Source organism: Phoxinus phoxinus (genome assembly GCF_949152265.1).
Source record: "Phoxinus phoxinus genome assembly, chromosome: 13".
NCBI lineage: Eukaryota > Metazoa > Chordata > Actinopteri > Cypriniformes > Leuciscidae > Phoxinus > Phoxinus phoxinus.
In genome coordinates this window covers 31,921,218-31,944,502 of record NC_136888.1, presented here as the reverse complement: position 1 = coordinate 31,944,502, position 23,285 = coordinate 31,921,218, and the positions used below count along the sequence as shown (strand labels likewise).

Here is a 23,285-nt window from a genome sequence, read left to right as displayed (position 1 = left end):
CTGGAACAATATTTGTATAAATCAGATTTTAGTGTTAAGCTTGGGGCATTATAGGACAGGTAAACTCAGTGTTAGGGTTTGGCCTATGATTTTGATACAATTGTTGGTCCGGAACCAAAATAGGATGTTGATCCATTAACATGTTCTATTGGTAAATCATGTCACACCGACTAATACCAAGACTGCACCTGATCAGGACTCACACATGTAAGACATATTTAAATTCAGATGCAATGTGCCAAATTTAGTTTAAAGGCACGATTCAGCAAATATGACCCAAAAAAGAACCTGCACTGTGCTTTAGACACTATATGCGAGATACTTAATTTGCCTTCATTTACGAGGTAAAGTAGTAGCAGTAACATCATTGCATTTTCATACATTTGGTAGAAATATTTATCCAAAGCGATTTACACTAGATTTAAGGTATGTAAGCATAAACATATTTTTCATGAGTTCAATCTTTCCTGAGGCAGATCCCAAACTGTGCCATGCATGGAAATAATGTTATAAATCTCCATAACACTGGTATAACACTGTTGTATTCAATTCTGTCATTCATTATTCTTATGTTATTCCAAACCTGTATGACTTCATTTCTATGGTGGAACAAAAAAGTAGTTATTTTGAAAGATGTATCATTGTTATTGTTGTTTCCCATACAATGAAAGGCAGAGGGGTTCAATTTAGTTTGGACCCCAGTGTTTCTCCCAAAACTTTTTGTGTGTGGTCCGAATTGCATACTTTAGATGTTTGAAATTAAACGAGTGGGTAAATTATGACATACATTTTTTGGTTGAACTATTTATTTATTTATTTTTTTTGCAACTTGGCACATAATATCACTGACTCCGTAACAACGATCTACTTTAAAAACCACCTCAAACAATCCTGGCAAACTGCCAGTACCCCCTAATACTGTGGAGGTGAGTTCTGCACAAGCAATCCCACACATTTATTATATATATAAAAAGTTTTACTGAATGCCATATCTGAATGTCTTATCTGAGAGACTTTCTTCACATTTCTCATGGTGCGGTCATTGTGAGTCTTAAACCATTTTCCTCACCCAGAGCTGATGTTATCAAGATCTAGTTCCAAATATCTGACCCTCTGCTGACAACAGGAAAAAATAAATAAAGTGAGAGAGAAAGAAAAGAGAGACAAATAGGTCTCTTTTTTTTTTTTTTTTTTTGCCAACAGCTATCCTGAGGTTGCTAAAGCAATAATCTTGGGAGAGTATTATGCTGAGCATTTATCACAAAAAGAAAATGAGAGACTGAGGCTGGAAAGATAAACTGCAGACGGTCTCTTAAACAAAAGCATTGGCACTTTTGACAAAATCTTGATGATGCTGGTCTTATCGGGCTCTGGTTCTATATAAACTAGTATGTGGTCTTCTGGGATTGTGGCAGCGAGGCCTGTTCAACCTCCCGCATGAAAACACACCTCACACACTAACATTACACTCATGTTTCCAGCAATCTCACTCATGCGAATGGACCTCGCATGCCAGGACTCAAGGGAAACCAACAATGAAACCCTTTGAAGTAGGAAATCGAAGAAGATCACAGAGAACCTTTGTGCTGCTACTGACTATCTGCTCCCTCGTGGGATGGTTCGCTGCCACAGTCGAGGGGATGCAGGGGGAATATGAGGCAGTTTGAGATGTTAAAGACACTAAGTTATAAACTCAATTTAAAAAAAAAAAGTGTGTGTATGAACATAGATACTTCCCTCGTAAATAGTAGGTGAAAAACAGTATGTGAAAAGGGGAGTATGTCCAAATTTACAGTATAAAACCGTAGGCTACTTGACCTGATAGTCTGAAGTGTGGATCCAATGCACCATTTATTATCCCATGAGGCCACAGGAGAAGTCACATAATAATGTTTCGGACTTGGTTTCGAGAATGATCTTAAGACCATTTGTCTTAAGACTTGTCTCTGTCTCGACAGCATTTGTACTGTACTGACAGCATTTATAAAATGATTTTGAGGAGGTCTGGTCTTGGTCGTGTCTCGGTCTCGGTTTAGTTGGTCTTGACTACAACACTAATTCATTCTACACACATTCATACTATATTGAACATACTTTTTTTAAATGGTTGCAGAGTAGTTATTTGTTCAAAATAAAGGCCTACTCAGAGAACAAGAAGCCTATTCATTTATGAAACTGAGGAAGGAAGAGACAACAGGAAGTCGGATGTTCAAAACATACATATTTCACAATTAACTAAGACTTAGTGACTAAGTGCATTTAGACCTCCAAAAAAATCTCTAAACAAGCAGTTTTTTTCTTTTCTTCTGGTGTTGACATACTTCATATTGAAACAGGAAGTTTAGGATGGGACATATCAAATAGCTCAGCCCGTCATGGAAAATAAGCCAATAACTTTTTATAAAAATTTTATGTACAGCATTCAGTTACCCGGATTTACTTGGTTTCTTCCAAGTTGTGTTGGGGAGGGATTTTCTCATTCTAGAGAGCATTTGACTGGGCAAAAATCTGTGTAGAGCAATATTATTAGTCATCAATATTTTCAAACTTCCTGTAAGATTTTTTATTTATTTTTAAATGTGAATACCCTCTATATACTGCATTTCAACATTTACATGTACACCAGCATATAGATGACTTCGAAATAGCAAGGACTGAACGCAACAACAACAAAAAAAATGTGATTCATGAGGTCTTAAAGAAGGCTTGTATAATAAGGATGATTTAGGATCAAGGTTTTCAGGGGATTTACAGGATGCTCTTGTATTTAAAAACAGCAAGATAGAACAGAATACAACACAAAGGGATTTCGACAAGAATTCAATAATTTAACAAATAAATACACTTCATATCAATATCCTTTAGTCCTCACAAATCAATGGATTCGGCATAAAAACGGGAATATGTTTGGACTTCAGCAATGACTGCCTTATTGTTGAATGTAGTGATACACAAGCTGTGTTTTGATGGATTTAGTGGCGTTTGATTTTTGAGCTTTTATATTTTTAAGCATGGTACTTTAAAGAGGATCAGTTTAGAGATGCAGCTTGTCATGAAGAGTTTTAGTATGCTAACAGTCTTACTGTTTGCTGTCAACACGCTAAATCCCTCTCAAAGACTTTGCATCTCTAAATGCATCCTCTTTAAAGCACTATACTAAAAATATTGAGCAGAAAATACTAGATAAACTAGTCAACTTCCCTAATTGGCTTTTGGACGACCATAGCGACAACGAAAAGGTTGTGGAAAATTTGAAGTAACCTCTAAGGTTTAACTATGTGAATTAAATTGATCACATCTACGCGTTCTCCACTCTCAGAAGATGAGATGAAATATTCACGCAAACCTCCACTGTAATTCTTCCCATCCCCGATCACATTTTCCTCACAGCTCTGAACTCCTGTCCTGTCTGCAGAACTCAGCGGGAAAATGCAAGAAAAATCTACATCAGCAATTAGAGCACGCTTTTATGGCAACGCTCCAGAGGGAGTAAAACAAGGATCCGTCTTTTCCCTTCAGCTTTTCTCTGGCTAATAATACCCTTCTTTCACCAGCTAAGTGAGCCATTTTCAGACACACGTTCCAGTAGCGCATGAGAGGCAGTCAAGCTCACAACTCCTTTCATTTTATCACAGCGGTGCTGCCATCTCATCTGACGAATAATGTCAAAGGACGATTCACACTAGTGCCAAATTGTGTATCTCTCTAAAGACAGTATCTGAAAATATAGCTTATGAAGACATGGAGATTGTTAGTTCGAGTCGTACCTCTCTAAACACCACATGGCTTCACTGTCTTCTGATTTGTAAAACTCTAATATAAAACTGTATGTATGCATGTAAGTATTGATTGGTTGAATGATTGAAGGGACATCGGTGGTGTAGATACTTGCTGTTGACCTGAACTGAACATAGCAGTCATTGTGCATTTTTGCATTAAGGAAAAGAGTGGCCGGATTATTTCCACAATGACCAACGCAATCTACCGAGAGCAGCGCAAACTAGCATCTGGTTGAAGACATGCTTTTTTTTGGACGGCAAATAATGACACAAATACCAGTAAATTTATGAATGAAAATATTAGTAAATCATCATGCATTATTCCTTTAAATATTCTCTTCCAATATATTTTGCGTCTGAAACTCCTACAAATGCATATGCAATAAGGTCAGCCACAAAAAAAAAAAAATTTCAGCATTAATTTTTCACTGCGTGTCTTTAGTAAGTCCTGACAGTCCTTTTTTAACGCCAAAAGAGGCTGGAGCAAATTTTTAATAAATATGGCCCTAAGAATATAGACACATAATATAATATACTTAGAAAGCCAACACTTGAGAGTTTACAACTGAAGACTCAGAATAGACTGTTATTATTATGGATATATTTAATCTCAAACATTAAAAAACTAAAATAAAATTACGAAGAATATATTTATGAACTGAATATGAGAGCATGTTTTTATTCTATTCAAAATATCACAAGTTACCGATCGATTATTTTGCACTCCTGACATAAATTAAGAAATTATCATGTATCCGATTTTTATCATAAACAGCGGTCAAATTTCGAAGCTGGGGTCTTAAATATTTTGTATGATGCTAGTTTGTCCAGATCAAGTAAGAGTGTGATGTTTTAACGTGAGGTAAATGTTGAACAACAATAATCTGGGCCTGCCGGTAATGCGCGATGTTAAATGAAGTGATCAGTTATCCATCAGTTTGAATCACGCTTCTGAATGTAATGACACATACATATGGGGTACAACTGTGAAAGTGATTAACGTTCACGTCATGTCTGTATATGTTCCAAAAAAGTTCAACTTATTCTCAAAACTTATTCTCAAAACAAAACTCAATTTATTTTCCTTCTGATGTTTAATCTTTATGAATATTTTAATAATGACTAGCTTCCTGAATTCATATATACTGTATATATATATATATATATATATATATATATATATATATATATATATATATATATATATATATATAAACAATGTACATTATGCATAAATTAACAAGTAATGTCCAATTATAATCAGAGATTTCAAATTTTTCCATTCCATGCATTCAGAACATCTATTTACTACAGTATACAGAAGAGTGGTATGGCAGTGTGTTACATCAAGCACAGCTATGAGAACATTTAACCAGTGTTGCTCAATGCTCAATGCTGGCACACCTCTGTGTAAATAATAAGGAAATACCCTTTGAATTAGTTTACACTTTTTCATTTAGTTTGCTTGACTCTTGCCTTAAAATGAGAAATATGTTGATAATAAAAGTTCGCAATTGGATTTTCAGAATGAGATACGCTTCATGAGATCTTTTCTCGGCTGAAATACTGTGGAGGAAAAAAACGCCAAATAACAGTCCTTCAAATTTTATAGCCAATTGAATATAAACACATGCAAAATATAACTGTCATGTTTTTTTTTTGTTTTTTTTTATATGAGTCTGCCATCTCTATGTTCTGTGAACTGTTGCTTGAATATTGAATTAATTAATTAATTATTCCAACCCCAATGTCAATATCAGGAGGATTGTAAAGTGACTTATGAGCTCATGATGCCATATAAAATATGTCCCATACCTGTAGATGTCTCTGGCCATGCCAAAGTCCCCAATCTTAGCCACCCTCCCCGAACCTTTGCAGGTCAGAAGACAGTTCCGGGCAGCAATGTCCCTGTAGGAATACAAGACTGATTAATCTGACGTCACGTTTAGCAGACACACACATCTATAGACAATATTTGCTCTATTTAAAATATAATCATTATTTTAAAAAACAATTGTACCAGCATATTTTATTCACAGAAAAATGTTCACCAATAGTGGAATCGCCAGCTCAATATGTTTAGCATTATTCAGAAATAATATTGTGGACTTCAATTGTTTCCAGTCCTATTACTGTAAATAACATTCTTGCAAATGTATAGTTTTCTTAAATTGGTACTTTTACCAAAAGAGAAAAATAATAATTATAAAACAATCTTTAATCTAATAATTCTAGTTATAAATGCCCAATTATGTCTGTTGTCGGTAATACTTTACAATAAGTTTATTTTGTGCAAATGAGCTATACTTTTTTTTACTGTATTCATATTTGCTAAATCGTCAAAACAAATACAGCTGTGTACGGTTTGTTCATGTTGCTTCACAGTTACTGACTAATGTAAACACATACAAATGTTGATTTTAATAATGTATCAGTAAATGTTGAAATTAACATTAACAATGATTAATAAATGCTGTAGAAGTGCATTTCAATATAAGTTCATGTTAACTATTTGTAGTTTACTATGAGATCTTATTGTAAAGTGTTACCATCACTGATGTCCAGACTGTATTTTAAGAGTTAACTGCACCATTGTGAGACACTGTCATACACATTTAGAGCCTGTCAAGTGAATGACACCTCATCTTCACTGCTAGCAATGTAGCAAAGACAGAAAACACTCCAATTATAAACAACCAAGCTGTCAACACTGCAAGCGTTTGAAACCACAGTTAAACACGAGCTCTGTCCGCATTAATGGGAACTATCTAGTGACACTGCAGTATAGCCTTTAGATAGACTTTTGTGAAACTCAGAGCAACATCACATTCATTATCAGCGCTTTGCTTTTGCATTCTTCTATTTATTTATTTTTGTCTGACGTTACCTAGATACCGTAGGATGAATAAATGTCAGGATTAATAAACTCCTGATAGTTGCAGTATGGTTATACGTCTCTTAAAGAGAGATGAATCTTTCCTTCTTCAACTGTGAAGAACCAGCCAAGAAGTCTCACCTTGTCAATCGAGAACTACCAAAGATTGTTGAACAAATAAAGATTATTCTACTTTTACTGTATTATCAACATAAGGCAGACTCAAATGTACTAACAGATTTTGTTAACAAAAATATATGACTTAGTTCTTAAAAATTATTATAGGTCTATTTGATTATTTATGAATATTAAACTCATTTATAGATGTAATGATTTTCATATTTCCCCCCCCCCATTTATTTAGTTTTCCAAAACAATGACAGATTATACTGTAAACATATTTTTTTTCAAAATTGACTGTTAAAAAACTACATGAAAGCCATTCACAAACATTATATTAGTGACATAAAGTGTAAAGAAGTGTAAGATTTTTAGAGATCATTCTCAGTCTGAAAGAACTAACCATTTGTTACATAGTATTAACTCTTTCCCCAGAGTTTAAACAAAAATATTTGCACCACCAGCAAGTTTCATGGCCCCCAAAATATTTTGTTGTATGAATATCTGAATATGCAATATATCAAAAGAAAGAACAGACCAAAAAAATAAAAAAAGTTTTATTTTAGCTTTATGCATTCTTTTGTTAAAATGAATGTGGGTTATATATATAATACAAAATAAACATTTTGATTCAATCAACATCAATCAAATATTTCTTCGAAGTTTACCTGCCTCAAAACCTCACATTAAAACTAAAACATAAGCAAAAACCTGTACTTGTTTTCAGGCTTCTTGTCTAAGTGAGTGGTTCATGGCCTAAAAAGCTACAAAGTGGTTAACAGTTATAAGGACAGTAAGGAGTTCGGATCCGCAAGACTATATAAACGATTCCCGTTTCTTTTTGAAGGTCGAGTCATGAAAGTCATGTTTCCAATTACTTGTAGTACCATTTGAAGGCATTTTGTGTCAAACACCCTATATCGTCCAGCCTTGTATGCTAAAAAAATCCTCTGAAAGGGCAAACCGATCAATCCCTCTAGGTTTGGATCTAAAAGTTGCACTTGAAGGCTCAGATACATTTGAACTTGTCTGTTTAGTAGGAAACTGCAGATGGGTAAGTGTCTCAGTCTCTGTTTTACAGCGGGATTGATGACTGGTCTGCTCATGTAGCATAAATGAGCTCTAAGTGGACTCATTTTTCATGCCATTCTGGATGCGAGTGTCAAAAAGAAGCAGGACTCCCATTGCAGGTACAAGAGGGAAGCAGAACTGAACGAGCAGCGCTGGATTTGTGCTGACTTCAGAAAAAAGCCGATCATCCATCTGTTGTTAAATTGATCTGTAACGTGTGTAGGGGTGTTGGAAGATATACCTGTGGATGAACTGGTTCTCTTCTAAGTACTGGCAGCCGCGGGCGATGTCTCTGGCTATGTTGAGAAGATCGACCATGGTTAGACTTGAAGGGTGCTCCTGGGAAACATTACAGGAATTCAGAATAATGGGTATTGTAATGTGTAGTTTATGTGCTCTCTCTCTCTCTCTCTCTCTCTCTCTCTCTCTCTCTCTCTCTCTCTCTCTCTCTCTCTCTCTCTCTCAAATAAATATCTGATCATTCTCCATAACGCAGTCGCTATTTACATATTTTATCCGACTGTAAGCTCTAGCATTACAAAGGCAACGAATGGCGCAAATTGTATTGCATTCCAGAAAGTTCTGTTATCGGTAACTGTGGGGCTACAGTGGAAAATGAAACCATATCGTACCGCCTGTGCCGGATCGGCATGGAAAGAACGGTTAAGCAACAAGAAAAGTGGCTTCTGTGTGTGTGTGTGTGTGTGTGTGTGTGTGTGTGTGTGTGTGTGTGTGTGTGTTCTTACTAGTCTGGGTCTAGTTTCCCTCAGGAAGCTCTTGAGATCCCCTCCGGCCATCAGTTCCAGCAGAATGAAGCGAGGCAGAGCCTGGAGACTCACCCCGATACACCGCACAATGTTCTGGTGACTAAACTTGCTGTCAGAAGAAGAGAAAAAGAAATGTGGTCCTTTTGCTATATGTCCTGATAAATTAGCTTATGAAATCATGGAGCTTTTGTGCTTATTTTTACCTGATTATTAGAGCTTCCATTAAAAAGTCCAGTTCGTCCTGCTCAGAGCACACCTCGGGAAGAGTCTGATCAAAGAATCATTTGATCATCAAATCTACACATCATTAAATCATCCATCCATCCATCCATCCATCCATCCATCCATCCATCCATCCATCCATCCATCCATTCATCCATTCATCCATCCATCCATTCATCCATCCATCCATCCATCCATCCATCCATTCATCCATCCATCCATCCATCCATCCATCCATCCATCCATCCATCCATTCATCCATTCATCCATCCATCCATCCATCCATCCATCCATCTTTATAATAAGAAATGTTTTCTGAAGGATCATGTGTCGCTTCAAATATAATACAATTGAAAACAGCTATGTTTAGTATTACAGTTTTCACAGCATTTTTGATTAAATATGTGCAGCCTGGGCAAAATACTTCTTTCAAAAACATTAAAAACTCTTACAAACCCTAAACTTGTGAACAGTAATGTGAATATACAGTATGTAGATCTGACCTTTACAGCCACTTGCATCGGGCTGGGCTCTCCTGGGATCCCAATGGCTAGTCCTTCATAGACCTCTCCAAATGCCCCATGACCCAGTCCTCTACAAACAAAACATACATTATTGTTACTCATTTTGTCAAATAATATCACTCCATACATTTCACAAAACAGATTTCAGATGTTTCAGCTTTCACCTGATCACCTGGTTATTGCTCTGTTGCAGGACAGTAGATGTGATTTTTCGGGACAGTGTGGGACATTTACTAGTAGTACATTTACTACTATTATAGTATGCAAATATTGATTTAAATTAGTTGCCATCACTTTCAATGATGAAATTTGAAATCACCCATAAGCTTTGCTAATTGTGACCAGCTCTGTGACTGGCACTCAATTTGCCCAGATGTGAGTGATACAATGATTTACTCTACAGGAACTATTCTCTCTTTTTGATGTGAAGGCCAAGTAGGCTAACTCATACTCGTAATGTGTCCTCTGCATTTAACCCACCCAACTTAGTGCACACACATTATGTATGTATAAACACCATATAGTGCATGCTGCGATAGGCTATCTACAGAATAGTTGTTCAATAGAAGGGTGAAATCCTGTCCAAACCCAGCCAGGAAAAAATTATAAAAGCACTGATGTTAATTTACTTAAGTGGTGTCCAGGAAGTGCTAATCTGAATTTATTTTTTGCCGATATAATGTTGTCTTCTGTTATTCATTTTCTGTATAGATAGGCAAAACTGTTCATTATCCCAACCAGTGAGTGGGTGTATTACTGTAAAAACATTTATGTATAAATTACTGCAATATGTATATATATATATATATAGAACCGGGACATAGTGATGCTCCTAACCTGGTGAGAGAGATGTTCCGCCGTGGGACCTCCTTCAGGTCATTGACGGAGGCGGTCTTCCCCCCAAAGCAGTAGTTGGGATTGTAGTCGGTCATGATGGTGGAAGCTCTCAGTTTGCTCAGCTTACAGTCGGGACTCTGCAGCTCCAACTGGATGGACTGGAGCTCGGTGTGTTTACGTCTGTACACTGGACAATAGTCAGCACAGCATGACATTTTTCTATTGGCATTCATTTCAAATTCCATGTGGAATTGAACTATCAAACTGCTGTACAATAATCAGTGTTGTTATTGTCATTTTATTTTACAGTTAAATTTAATGGTGCAAAAATATTATTTGTATTCATTTATTTTGAAATTAGACTTTATTACAAAATCAGATTTATTAATTAAAAGTAATTTCCTCTGTAATGTTAATAGTTCATTGCAAACTTGTGGAAATCTATATGGACAAATCTGAAATGTCATAAACAGTTTTCACGAACAGGCATGTTTGCCCAAGTTTGGTGGGCTTGACCCAGGCAGTAAACACATTAGTGTGGCGTCTGGAAGTGATTTATTCATAAAGTGTAAACCGACAAGGCTTGTCAGAGCGCAGTTAACAGCCCATTTATCATGCGTCTATTCTATTTATCACTCAGAGACTGCTACTACAGTGTAGATGGACAGATGATGTGTTAGGTGTGATGGCACTCTGTGTGTGTGTGTGTGTGTGTGTGTGTGTGTGAGAGAGAACCTGTGGTTAATGCATTGTGCATACAAGATGGCAAACATATTCACAGCATTTGCACAAGCAATTTACCATTATTACCATACAGAAAATAAAGAATTGCACTTTAACATTTTTTAAAGCACTTTTTTTTTTTACAAATGAAATATTATTTTCTTAGAAAGAAAAAATTTAATAAAATAAAATAAAAATAAAATAATCTACAATTTCTACAATGGCATCAATAACAGAAAGCGTTCGCTAGCTACATCCACTCCCATAGGTGTCAGTATAATGTCTAAGACCAGATTCATATCAATCTGTGAAACATAAACACAAAGTGTGCAACATAGTAATGCATAGTCAAACATAATTTTCTGTGATCTGTCTGCTAGTGTAGTTTTATCCTCGTTGTTTCTAAAACCAAAAAAGGTCAATGAAACAATGGAACTCTGCTCATAAACAGGATTTGACATGGTCTACTCACTGATCATAACTCCTGAAACCGCCAACAGCAGAGCAGCGATGAGCGCGGACGTCCCCACAGACAAACCCAGGGCCAGATGAGACAAAGACGGCTGGGCGGGCGACAGAGACACCTCTACACAAACACACAGCAATAAACATACCGTTCACATGAGTCAGGTTTATCTCACTTTTACTTATGCGGGATCAAACTGAAGGGACATATAGGTTCCCTTGCACGCTAAACAAAAACTATAGATTCTAAAGTGAAAACCATGATAACTCTCTAATAATGACTGAAGTCATTGTAATCTTTTGAGGTTTTTGTAAGGTTTTGGAAAGTAATGACTCAAGTGTTACTACACCCTTCTAACGGAAATACTAATTATTTGGATCAGTATTCTAAGTGAAGATCAAGAATTACTATCCAAAACCTTACAAAAACCTCAAAAGCTTACAGTGACTTCAGTCATTACTAGGGAGTAATTATACTTTTCACTTTAGAATACTGCCAATGGGTTAGCAGCATGACCTTCACATCAGAATTAATTATAGATTATGCATTATGAACCTGTATGGTCAACTTTATTATCCCCAGGGGGTAATTTGTTTCACAGCCAGCAGTAATCCATACAATTAACAACAAAAAACAACAACAAACACACAACAGTATAAAAGAAGAAAGAAAGAAGAAAGTAGTAGAAAGTAGTTCTTAGTAGTCCTCTGGGAGGTGTGTAGCTGATTGGGTAATATTGAACTACCACATTCAACTATAACTATTACTCATTTATTTAATTAATCAGGGTTTCTTGTTTGTTAGTAGTAGTTACTAGAGTGTCAATAATGCGTTACTCATTTAAAACATGAATAATACAAAACAAACAGTGATGGACATATTAATATCTGCCCCAACTTCCTGTTTGGAAATATGTCAACACAGGATAGTAAACCATGCTCATCAAGTTATCTTTTTTTTGTCTATAACATGTATTTCTGTGAAGAGTGTGTCTTCAAAACCTGTCAAAGTGCTTTGAGCTTTTTTTAGGCGCTTATAAATGTTAATATTAGCATGTAATTAGAATGAACCCATGAACCACCTACAGATTGAAACATTTATGTAATTGAGAAAAGCATCTAAGAATAGATGTGTAAAATATTCCAAATGAATGAAACAAGAGCTAAAAGAGGTGTGCAACTGCAGTGGAGAGTGTTTTATCTTTTTTTCTTTCTTTTTGAGAGTACAAGCTGGGAAGCTAAAGTTCACAGCGATGACCTCTGTCAAAGAGACTGTAAATGGCAGAGAATTGAGCTGGGTTTTACAGAGGTAAGTGCCACTAGCTCTCGAGAAAGAACTTTATTATTGAGAGTACACTCTTCCCAGACATTCATTTTACCATTTTATGAGACAGTCGTTCATCTGATGGCGGTGAAGTGTGTTATAAATGAACTAACCGGTGGAGTTGATGCAGGACACTCCGTCCGGGGCCAGTGTAAGCTCTTCATCGCAGTAACACACCATGCCCTCAGAGGTCTCATGGCAATCTCCTGACTCACAGTGACTGCAGTTCTGCACTGGGTTGATAATAACTTCACCGTCGCCTTCCATGCCTGGAAACAACATTACCGTGTTATGGGATGGTGAGGCGCAGTAGTAAAGCTTGTGGCTTATAATCGGAAGGTTGTTGCTTTGATCCCCACAGGGGTGAACTATTGCCATTGTGCCCTTAAGCATGGCACCTTTATCCAGGTGTCTCCAGGGATACTGTCCCTGTAATAAGGGTACTGTACTATACAGTAAGTTCTTTAAATAGGAGCATAAATTACTGCTTTCTTAAAGGTACACTATGTAACTTTTGTCCCTCTAGCTAAAAACAAAACTGTGTGCATTTTGTGGAAGAACATTGTTTTGGTTGTGCTTTGGATCTGCATGATTGTGCGAATGAATATGTTTACCCTACTGCTCGTAGAACATTCACCATTAGGCTTAAGAGATATAACCAGTTTAGATGGAAACGATCTCAAGCTGACTAGCTGAAGACGTTACTGTAGCTTTCACACAGCGCATTGATCCCGTGAAATTCCCATAAAATTGCTAGAGTGCCGTCTGTGTGAACGCAAACACGTCCGGATTGATGCCGGGATCGATGCCGGGATGGGGACCTAGTAACATTGCCGGGATCAAAAAAGTTTGTGTTCATCATCAACAAAGAAAGAGCAAAAAATGTCTTCAAACTGGAATGAAGCAGAGACCAGCTCATTACTATTTGCACTGAAGCTGAGAGCGTTCGCCAGCTTTGTGGAACGGTACGCGATGCGTTAGTGTACGACCGAATCCGGAAAAATATGCTTGAGCGTGGTTTCTCAAGATCGAAAGCGCAGATCATTAGTAAACTTAAGAAGCTGCGTAAAAAAATCCACCAACTGCACGACTACAATGGAAAAAGCGGTAGCGGAAGATTAGATTGGACTTTCTACAACACATCCTGACATCACGTGTCTCTACGGGATCTTTACGGGATATGTGTGCACGTACTCACATATTCCAGAAAATCACTGGCAGAAAAAAATGATCAGAAAAGGATAAACTTTTCTCTATTTACTGATGTGATGAGACTGTACGTAATTTCCCACGAAAACCCTTCCATCAGGTCTAAAATATATATACTCATAATAGGCTTACCATAGTGAATCAAGGGGAAATAAAAACACGGTTTGGAAAAAGGATTGATGATGTATTGACTTAATTTATAAATTTGGTTCATTTTGAACAAAAAAGTTACATTGTGTACCTTTAAAGGTGTGGGTACTAGCATCCCTCAAAGTCTCTACTACTTACGGTTTGGTCTGCCCGATTACTTTTAGTGGAGAATGCTGATCCTTGTAAATTATAACAATATCAGTGCTACGTGCTTGAACCCCTTAAAAGTGCACTTCAAAAAATGAAGTGTGGAATGTTGGACACTTCATGCACTCAACTGTCTCAGTGTTCCTTAAGTAGTGGAATTGGAGGGTCTATCACACTCCGATGCTGTGTGACAGAATAACCTTACAAAGCACTATTTGCATATAAGTATAAGTGCATAGTGTATAGTATGTCATTTGGAACACAACTGAAGACTCTTTATTGTGTTACCTTTGAGTGGTTCCAGGTACATCTCGCCGTCAGGACTTATAAACGATGTTCCATCATCGCCATCCATTCTGGGATCATTATCATGCCAGGCGCTGCCCCCTTTAGCCATGGAGGAGAGAAGTCATAAAATGTGGTAAAACTCATAAAATTAAGATATACTATGAAAATCAAGGCTGATATTTAGTCTAACCTCTGTATCCTCCACCTCCTCCACCAGCCGTGCAGGATCCTCCACCGCCTCCAAAACCTCCTCGAGTTTTCCAGCCTATAACTTGACAGGGGTCCCCACCCTGACCTCCTAAAATGAGTGGTCTACCACCTTGAGGAACAGGAGCACTGTCATTCCAGCCTCCACCACCCCCTGAAATACACAGAGACACACACATCATAACAAACAGATAAAGACATTTCACTTTCTCTGTGTGGCTAATTAATTTCACAACAGGTGACTTTCTTGCATCATCCTCTAACAGATCTAAGAATGCAGAGTGGCACAGAGATTTCTCCAGAGAAGTCTCCTATGAGCATCCCTGTACTTCTAAAGCAGGTCAGTGCTGTTGCTTGGCATGTAAATGCTCAAATAAAAATGTGGCAAATTATTTCAGACGTCAAAGCTGTCCCATTTTGCTAACTCTCTAATGGTTTCTTAGCAGCACATGCTTTGCTGAAGAAGTAAAAAAATATATATCCAGGATACCAGTCAGACCATTCAACAAGTTTTGTACATAGAATACTTTTTAGAGCCAACCTCAACCAGAGTTCTCTCAGAGTATACAGAGGAAGGCGGGAAGGAAGGAAGGAAGGAAGGAAGGAAGGAAGGAAGAAAGGAAGGAAGGAAGGAAGGAAGGAAGGAAGGAAGGAAGGAAGGAAGGAAGGAAGGAAGGAAGGAAGGAAGGAAGGAAGGAAGGATGGATGGATGGATGGATGGATGGATGGATGGATGGATGGATGGATGGATGGATGGATGGATTGATTGATTAGATGGATGGATGGATTGATTGATTAGATGGATGGATGGATGGATTAGATGGATGGATGGATTGATTAGATGGATGGATGGATGGATGGATGGATTAGATGGATAGATGGATGGATTGATTGATTAGATGGATGGATTAGATGGATTGATGGATTAGATGGATGGATGGATTTATTGATTAGATGGATGGATTGATTGATTAGATGGATGGATGGATTAGATGGATGGATGGATGGATGGATGGATGGGTGGATGGATGGATGGATTGATTGATTAGATGGATGGATGGATGGATGGATTGATTGATTAGATGGATGGATTAGATGGATGGATGTATGGATGGATGGATTAGATGGATGAATGGATTGATTAGATGGATGGATGGATGGATTAGATGGATAGATGGATGGATTGATTGATTAGATGGATGGATTAGATGGATTGATGGATTAGATGGATGGATGGATTGATTGATTAGATGGATGGATGGATGGATGGATTGATTGATTGATTACATTGATGGATTAGATGGATGGATGGATGGATGGATGGATGGATGGATGGATTGATTAGATGGATGGATGGATGGATTAGATGGATAGATGGATGGATTGATTGATTAGATGGATGGATTAGATGGATTGATGGATTAGATGGATGGATGGATTGATTGATTAGATGTATGGATGGATTAGATGGATGGATGGATGGATGGATGCATGGGTGGATGGATGGATGGATGGATTGATTAGATGGATGGATGGATTAGATGGATGGATGGATGGATTGATTGATTAGATGGAAGGATGGATGGATTGATTAGATGGATGGATGGATGGATGGATTGATAAGATGGATGGATGGATGGATGGATGGATTGATTGATTAGATGGATGGATGGATGGATTAGATGGATAGATGGATCATAGGTGAACATGTATACAAGATAGCACACACCCTAACAACTCTAAAGTTTGCAGACATAATGCACAATCCATCCTCTTATATCAGTGTTCTTTGTGTACTAGCACTCTATGCAGAGGAGGACTGTGGAATAGAATATTCACCATGTTTTATATCGGCAGGGAAGACAAATATATGTGATGTGGTCTAACAATAATAACAAAATAATAATTATCCAGTCTGAAGTGTTGATGTAGGTAGAAACAAATAATACCCAAGAGTATTATACAGCAACTGACTCATACCAGTGTTTCGGAGTATAGATGACAAAATGAAACAAATGAAAACTCTATTTCTGACGTGTGGATCAAACATTGTACATGTGAATCAAGCTGGGCTCTTCATGCTATGCAGTAATGTCATGATGGAAACATATTGAATAGAATTAGGAGTGAAGGTTTTGTGCTGTTCTCTCTGACCCCTGCGGCAGTAAATAGAGCACAGTGGGTGATCTAGCCTTTGAAAAGAGCACCAGCGATTGAAAGCATACTGAGCGCTCCGCAGGAGACAACCAGAGCACCCACAACACATGCAGAAACTTCAACAGAAGCACAGACACGCGTGTGCCTTCAGTTGCTTAGACTTGAAAGCAGGGCACACGTGTTATTACTCTAGTGTTGTTATCTCAAGAATATCCAAGACCCAGTATTTTAAAACTAATTTGCAGGATCAGTATCTTTCAGCCACTGCTGAAATAGACAATGAAATGGGAAATTTAAAAGAAACCGCCACAAAAATCATATTCAATCTCAGACTGGATTAAGGACTATTATGAAGCCCAGCCAGAAAAAATATATATTTGTTCATGTCCAGGAAAGAAAGAAACATTTTTTGGGGGGGCTTCAGCATTTTTTTTTTCATAAGCAAACCCAATTTCCAGGTAAATAAAAGCATTTAATTTATCCACATAAAGCAAAAAATAAAAAAACACTATTCCACTATTTACCAAAAGGAAAATGCCTAACATCTGACTTCATCAGACTTCAAGAACAGCATGCTAAGATTATTCTAAATAATTTACTGTAAAATACAGACAATCTCTAATTTATTACAAACTGTTGAGAGGCACACCTGCAGTGCCTGATTTTCCATTGCGGCCAAGGATGCTGGGATTCCTGTCCATCACTTCCTCTGGGGTTTCTGATTGGCTGCTGTAGCCACGGCCTCCCCCTCCAGCAGCAATGAGTAGAGGAACATGGACTCCATTCACCATCTGTAACCAATGGAAACATGAAGTGTGACATTCGTTTTTAACTGTGTAACACTTCAAATTGTCATTAAAAAAATAACTTTGAGGTTTGAGCTTTCAGGACTTTCTCCCTATATTTTCCTAAATAAATGGAACCTGGTTTGGAAAGCTCTAAATGGGAAGAAAATAAATATAACCACCACTGCTAACACCCAATACTCTTTTAAACATACAGTAAGATGACAAACAAATACTGTGTGAAACAGTCAATTATAAATAGATAATTTGAATTAACTATATTTATATTTCTCACAGCTCTGTCCGCCATATTGTTATTTTTGCCCGATGATTTTAGGTCATTAATCACCAATGCAATTAGAACAGAACGTTACCATAAAGACATGCGGTTGCAACATTTTTACATTTTGAACTTGAATTTACAGTAAAAAAGAAAGCTTTATGTTAATATAGCAACAAACTGAACCTAAATCTGTATTGTACTTTTATAATACACTGGCAACCACAAAAAAAGGTTGTATGGCATTAAAATAAAACAATAAACCTTAAACAACATACATTAAGTATCCCATTAGATTTATTACAGTTTTCTACATTAATAGTAAGTAAACTTACCATTAACCAGTTAACAAGTTTTGGTAAGTCTTTATTTGAACAGTGTCCTTGTTACACGTTACATTTAATAACCATACTAATAACCATATATTATGCATAAGTACATGTAACTAACCCTAAACCAAACCCTATAGTAAGTACATTCATATTATTCAGTACTTAAATAAATAATTACACTGTAACAAGAACACCTTAAAAATATAGTGTAATAGTTTTTTACAGTCCTTTACTGTTAAAATGACATTAATTGATTACAGTATTGATTTACTGCATTGATTACAGCGTGTTTAGATGGACATATACTGTATTTTGTTGTACTAATAATCCAATTTAAAATGTTTTTATAAAGGGTCACCTTGAAGACGTAGGTTCCCCCCCCTCCTCCGCCGCCCCCTCCTTTGAGCTGGGTCTTGTTGATAGAGGGTCCTTGCTGTTCTCTGCAGATGCGGTCCATAGTCGGCACCATCTAACCAAAAAAAAAAAAAAAGAGACCATTTTATGCTTTACAAGATGCTCATCATACTGTTTTTCTTTCAGAATAGCACAAAGACACACAGTATTGATATAAAGGCATACTCACATTAGGGCAAGCGTCCTCTCCTTCCTGTCCCACTAGAATATACACCAGCTCATCCTTCTGTAGAAGGAAGTCTCCGGTCATGTACACCCCGTGTGACTTGTGAACAGCCAGGACGCTGCGTCCACCAGCCGCTCCATACGCCGTGATCCTAAACACAAGACAAATAAGTAAGCAGTCATTTAACAGACGCTTTCATCCAAAAGTGACTTATAGAGCACGTATTGCAGGGACAATTCTCCTGGAGTGACCTGGGGTTAAGTGCTTTGCTCAAGGCAAGGGCACAATGGCAGTGGCTTTTGACTCACTTCTTACAGGGATCAAACCGGCAACCTTCTAATTACAAGCTCTAACTTTCAGCAACTACCAGCGATGCCATGGAAGCTCTGTGCCTAATATAGTGATCAACATTGCAAAGGGACTGGAACTCTCTACATATGCAGCATCTCATGTAGTGCAATTCCAATAGATTAAAATGACATAACACATCAATATTGGGTGAAATTAAGTTGCACTAGTGTTTATAGTTTGGATATAAATATATTATATATATATATATATCAGGTATTTATCAGGTATTTATATATCAGGTATTTTTAAGTATTTAATGAAATATGTTTGTAGTCAGTGTTTCTCACAGCTCTGTCAGCCATCTTGGATGACTTGTTTGAGCTGAATTGTTTTGATGTTGTTTTTCCCACAGAGGCTACTAACAATGTTGTCTCAGTATTTGGCCAAATGAGATAGCCTACTTTATCAGACAGCATAATGTTACATTTTGAAACGACCTTTGCGTCAGGAGCATATGTGAAGCTTTAAAATGTTGTCTAGGTAGGCAGTTCACTTAAAAAAAAAGAAAAAAAAGAGCTATTTTCTTTACAGACTTTGCTAAGTGAATGTCATTATCAGTCTGGGTACTACCTCAGCAATGCAGCTGATGTCTTTGGAAATGTGTTTTCTCATTCCTCCTGGTCCTCGGACAGCAATTACCTGAATGACCTGATGGGCTTGATAACAGGCAGCAATTGTGCCGAAGAAGAATGTCTTCCTATTTCATGGTCGAAAAAGTATCTGCTAAACGCCTGGAAGAGGATATTTTGGTGTGTGTGTGTGTGAGTGTGGGTGTGCACCTGTATTTCTTAGTCTCTGGGACCCGCCACATCTGGATGCCCTTGAACGGTCCCTTAGTGCCCACACTGACATTGACATTGGTGTTGCGGTAAGAGTTACTGCACTGAGTCGGCGTTGGACCGTCTTGTCCTGTCGCTCCACAGGTGTGGAATATCCACTTGACAGCTGTAAAAACACACAAATGGCCACAGGTATAGCAAACCTTTAGATTCATAAAATAAAAAATATTTCTTTTTTCAGAGAAATATTTTACACTACTGTATTGGTGTAAAACTTGGACCAAAGAAGAAGAAGGTGAAAATAGAAAGATATGATATGTGATGTGTTTGGCTGGCTGGGCAGTCAAAAAGCCACAGACAATTTATGATTTTTCTTTTTGTTCTCAGCTGGAAACATGTGGAATGTCTTTCACAGACCTGAAAATAGTGCTTCATAAAAGAGTTCAATCATTGCTAAATGTCAAATGCACTTACTCGTAAGAGGAATGAGGTTCTGACTGAGTTCACTTCACTAATACTGTCAGCATTCCGATAAGATATACTCACCCTTAGCTTTAAAAAAAAAAAATACCTCAACGGATTCTAAAGGTTAAGGTGTATTATAGATATGTCGCAACACATTTTGTGTTTCTGACACATTTTATCAGTTCTGTGTCAGGAGCTACAGCAAAGACTGAAGGCGGATTCACGTCATATTCATGTGCTATTTATTATCTATGTTTAAGGAACAGTTGTATTTCAATATTTTGTTTCAGTATTATTTTTATGTTTATTTAGTATTATTTTAATTGGTGTCCTACAACAGTTAAAATGACACATAAGTACTTTACATGTGCTTTGATATGTTAATCAGCACAACAAAATAAGCATAATTATTTGAAGCGTGACAAAAGATTATTAAAACAATTATTTCTAATGTACTAGTAAAGTTAAACTTTAAATTTGAAGATTTTAGAAATTTTAGTGTGTTTAGAAGCAGGAAAGTATACTCTCTTTAAGTAGCATTTTATTTAATTAATATTATATTTTTAAGTACAACTAAAGTTTAGTTTAGGGTCAAGTTGCATATATAACTACGCATAATGTATAGTTATTACTACAATAACTACATTTGACATGTGAAACAAGGACACTAACATAAAGTGTTACCCAATTTTTAAGATATGAAGTACACAATTAAGTGCACTTCTTTTTCATTGGTGTAGGTTGGGGTCTATTTGCAAAGCTGGAACCAATCAAATGGCTTGAAACCTATAAGGAAAGCTGATCCAGTTTTGACATGAATGACCAGAGCAGAGTGGTGTCAAGGTAAAAAACAAAGTCTGCGAAGTACTTGCCAACAAATGGTCATTGCATAACAAAATAGGTATACTTTCTGGATATACACTGACATTTGACATTTTGGGCCAGTAAACTGCGAATAAAACATTTGAATATATCCAAAAAAAAAAGTTTAGTTCCTTGCCAGGAAGATGTAATTAGATCTGACGTGAAAGAAAGCTTTGAGTTGTATAGAGGTTATGTGCCAGACAAATATCACCGATTGGTCTTATACAACTTCCTTTTATTATGGAGATCTTGACGGTTTGATTGGTGGGAATGGCTGAGTCATCGGAAGCGGAGCGGCGGCACTCAGCGCATCATGAGGTTAGCGGCCCGTCTCTTATTCTCATCAGGGGAAGCAATCACGCAGACAGAGTCAGAGGAAGTAATCAAGGAGACAAAGACCGAGGGAGCAGATCTGACAGAAGAACACACTCCCTCTCTCCACAGCGCTGAAGATTTGAGTCAGCGTAAGGCAAACTTCCCCATTCGACCGGGCTTTACTTGCCAAAATGAGATGCCATGGTGGCAAAGGGAGAAATCGATAGTGGAGGATGGAGTGGGAGAGGGCAGGAACAGAAAAGAGAAAGAAAAATTGGAGATAACAAAAGGGAGAGCGGCGGCATGAGAGAAGATTCCAATAGTTGCACAATTTATCAAAACATCAAAATATTTTTTAAAGCTAAATCAATGATCCATGACTGAATCAAGGAAGGATTGATGTACAACTTGATTTTCCTTCCAGTTTAAAGAAAACAACAGCTGGGAATAGACCTCCAGGAAGCTTTAGAGTGTGTTTCTGGTGGAAAGTGTTTGTGTTTAATTATTAACTGTCTCGCGCAATTGTGGTTTCAAACCAGTTTAAAGCTAGCGGTAGGTGGTATGATCAAAATACTATATTTGATACACATATGAAAAATGGTATTATGATACGCTTATTTTTGCTGGAAATACTGAAAAATTACTATTTTTAATATATATATATATATATATATATTAAATATTATTTAAAAAAAAATATTATTTTTTATTTTAATATATTTTAAAATATAAATTGATTTCTGTGATGCAAAGCTTAATTTGCATCAGTCATTGTCATATGATCCTTCATAAATCATTCTAATATGCTGATGATCATGTGACACTGAAGACTGGAGTAATGGCTGATGATCTCCCACCACCACGTCAATTGTTTGCAGTGCTATCAATTCAAAACGAGTGTATTGACTAAAACCAAACAGTTTCATGACACTGAGCACTGAAAGTTCGCTTCAGACACAGCAGAGAACGGTTAGATGACGTGTTCTGACCGCTCACAGCTGAACTACACTGGAGAACGCCTTGCGTGAGCGAGGCTCTGCTAATGAGTCCTGATGAATAGCAGATTAGCTGCTCGTTCAGATTTATTAAGGCTGAAATGGCGTGGGAGTCATTTCACAAACACTCAAGCACACCATACTGATAAATGACTATGCTCCAATGAGAGGAACACCTGTAGGCTATATGCAGTGGGCAAACAGACCAGTCTTCACAGCGATATGATGGCGTTTGGTCATGTGGAAGACGTCTTTTACACACTGATTAGTGCACATTCAATAGATAATCATGTGAAGAAATGTTTTACCACAGCCCTCATGAGCCTTCGTGATCATATGAAAGCATGAGTGCAGGGCGTATCTTTGCAGATGATGTTTTAGGCTGTTTTCACAGTTGGTTTGATGACAGAATGGCACCTGACTGTATTTCTCAGCAACAAATGCACTGGAGAGATTCAAGGAACACATATTGCTTTTCAAGGAAATTTAATGGAGACGAGCAGAAATTCATTATATATTGCATGTGATCGGGAGCATGCAAATGATATATCATCACCAGGTCATTATTACAGTCCGGTGGATTGTATACCAATCATATTTTACATTAACTGTTAATCAACTTTCATGCCACATGGTTTCCCATGTATAGATGTATTCAATTTACACAAAATAAT

General features: G+C 37.2%; 1 protein-coding gene across 1 annotated transcript in view; it reads right to left on the bottom strand.

The window, feature by feature from the left end:
• Positions 1-23,285, bottom strand: part of alk (ALK receptor tyrosine kinase) — a 203,518-nt gene that overhangs the window by 6,043 nt on the left and 174,190 nt on the right. Inside the window, exons 11-24 of the mRNA XM_079632171.1 lie at positions 19,973-20,138; positions 18,846-18,993; positions 18,621-18,731; positions 17,515-17,656; positions 14,692-14,862; positions 14,502-14,600; positions 12,821-12,976; positions 11,391-11,504; positions 10,196-10,382; positions 9,338-9,428; positions 8,816-8,880; positions 8,592-8,721; positions 8,087-8,184; positions 5,595-5,687 (exon numbers count right to left, since the gene is read on the bottom strand). Of these exons, the coding sequence (XP_079488297.1) occupies positions 5,595-5,687; positions 8,087-8,184; positions 8,592-8,721; positions 8,816-8,880; positions 9,338-9,428; positions 10,196-10,382; positions 11,391-11,504; positions 12,821-12,976; positions 14,502-14,600; positions 14,692-14,862; positions 17,515-17,656; positions 18,621-18,731; positions 18,846-18,993; positions 19,973-20,138 (1,771 nt within the window). The remainder of the gene's footprint in view (positions 1-5,594; positions 5,688-8,086; positions 8,185-8,591; positions 8,722-8,815; positions 8,881-9,337; positions 9,429-10,195; positions 10,383-11,390; positions 11,505-12,820; positions 12,977-14,501; positions 14,601-14,691; positions 14,863-17,514; positions 17,657-18,620; positions 18,732-18,845; positions 18,994-19,972; positions 20,139-23,285) is intronic.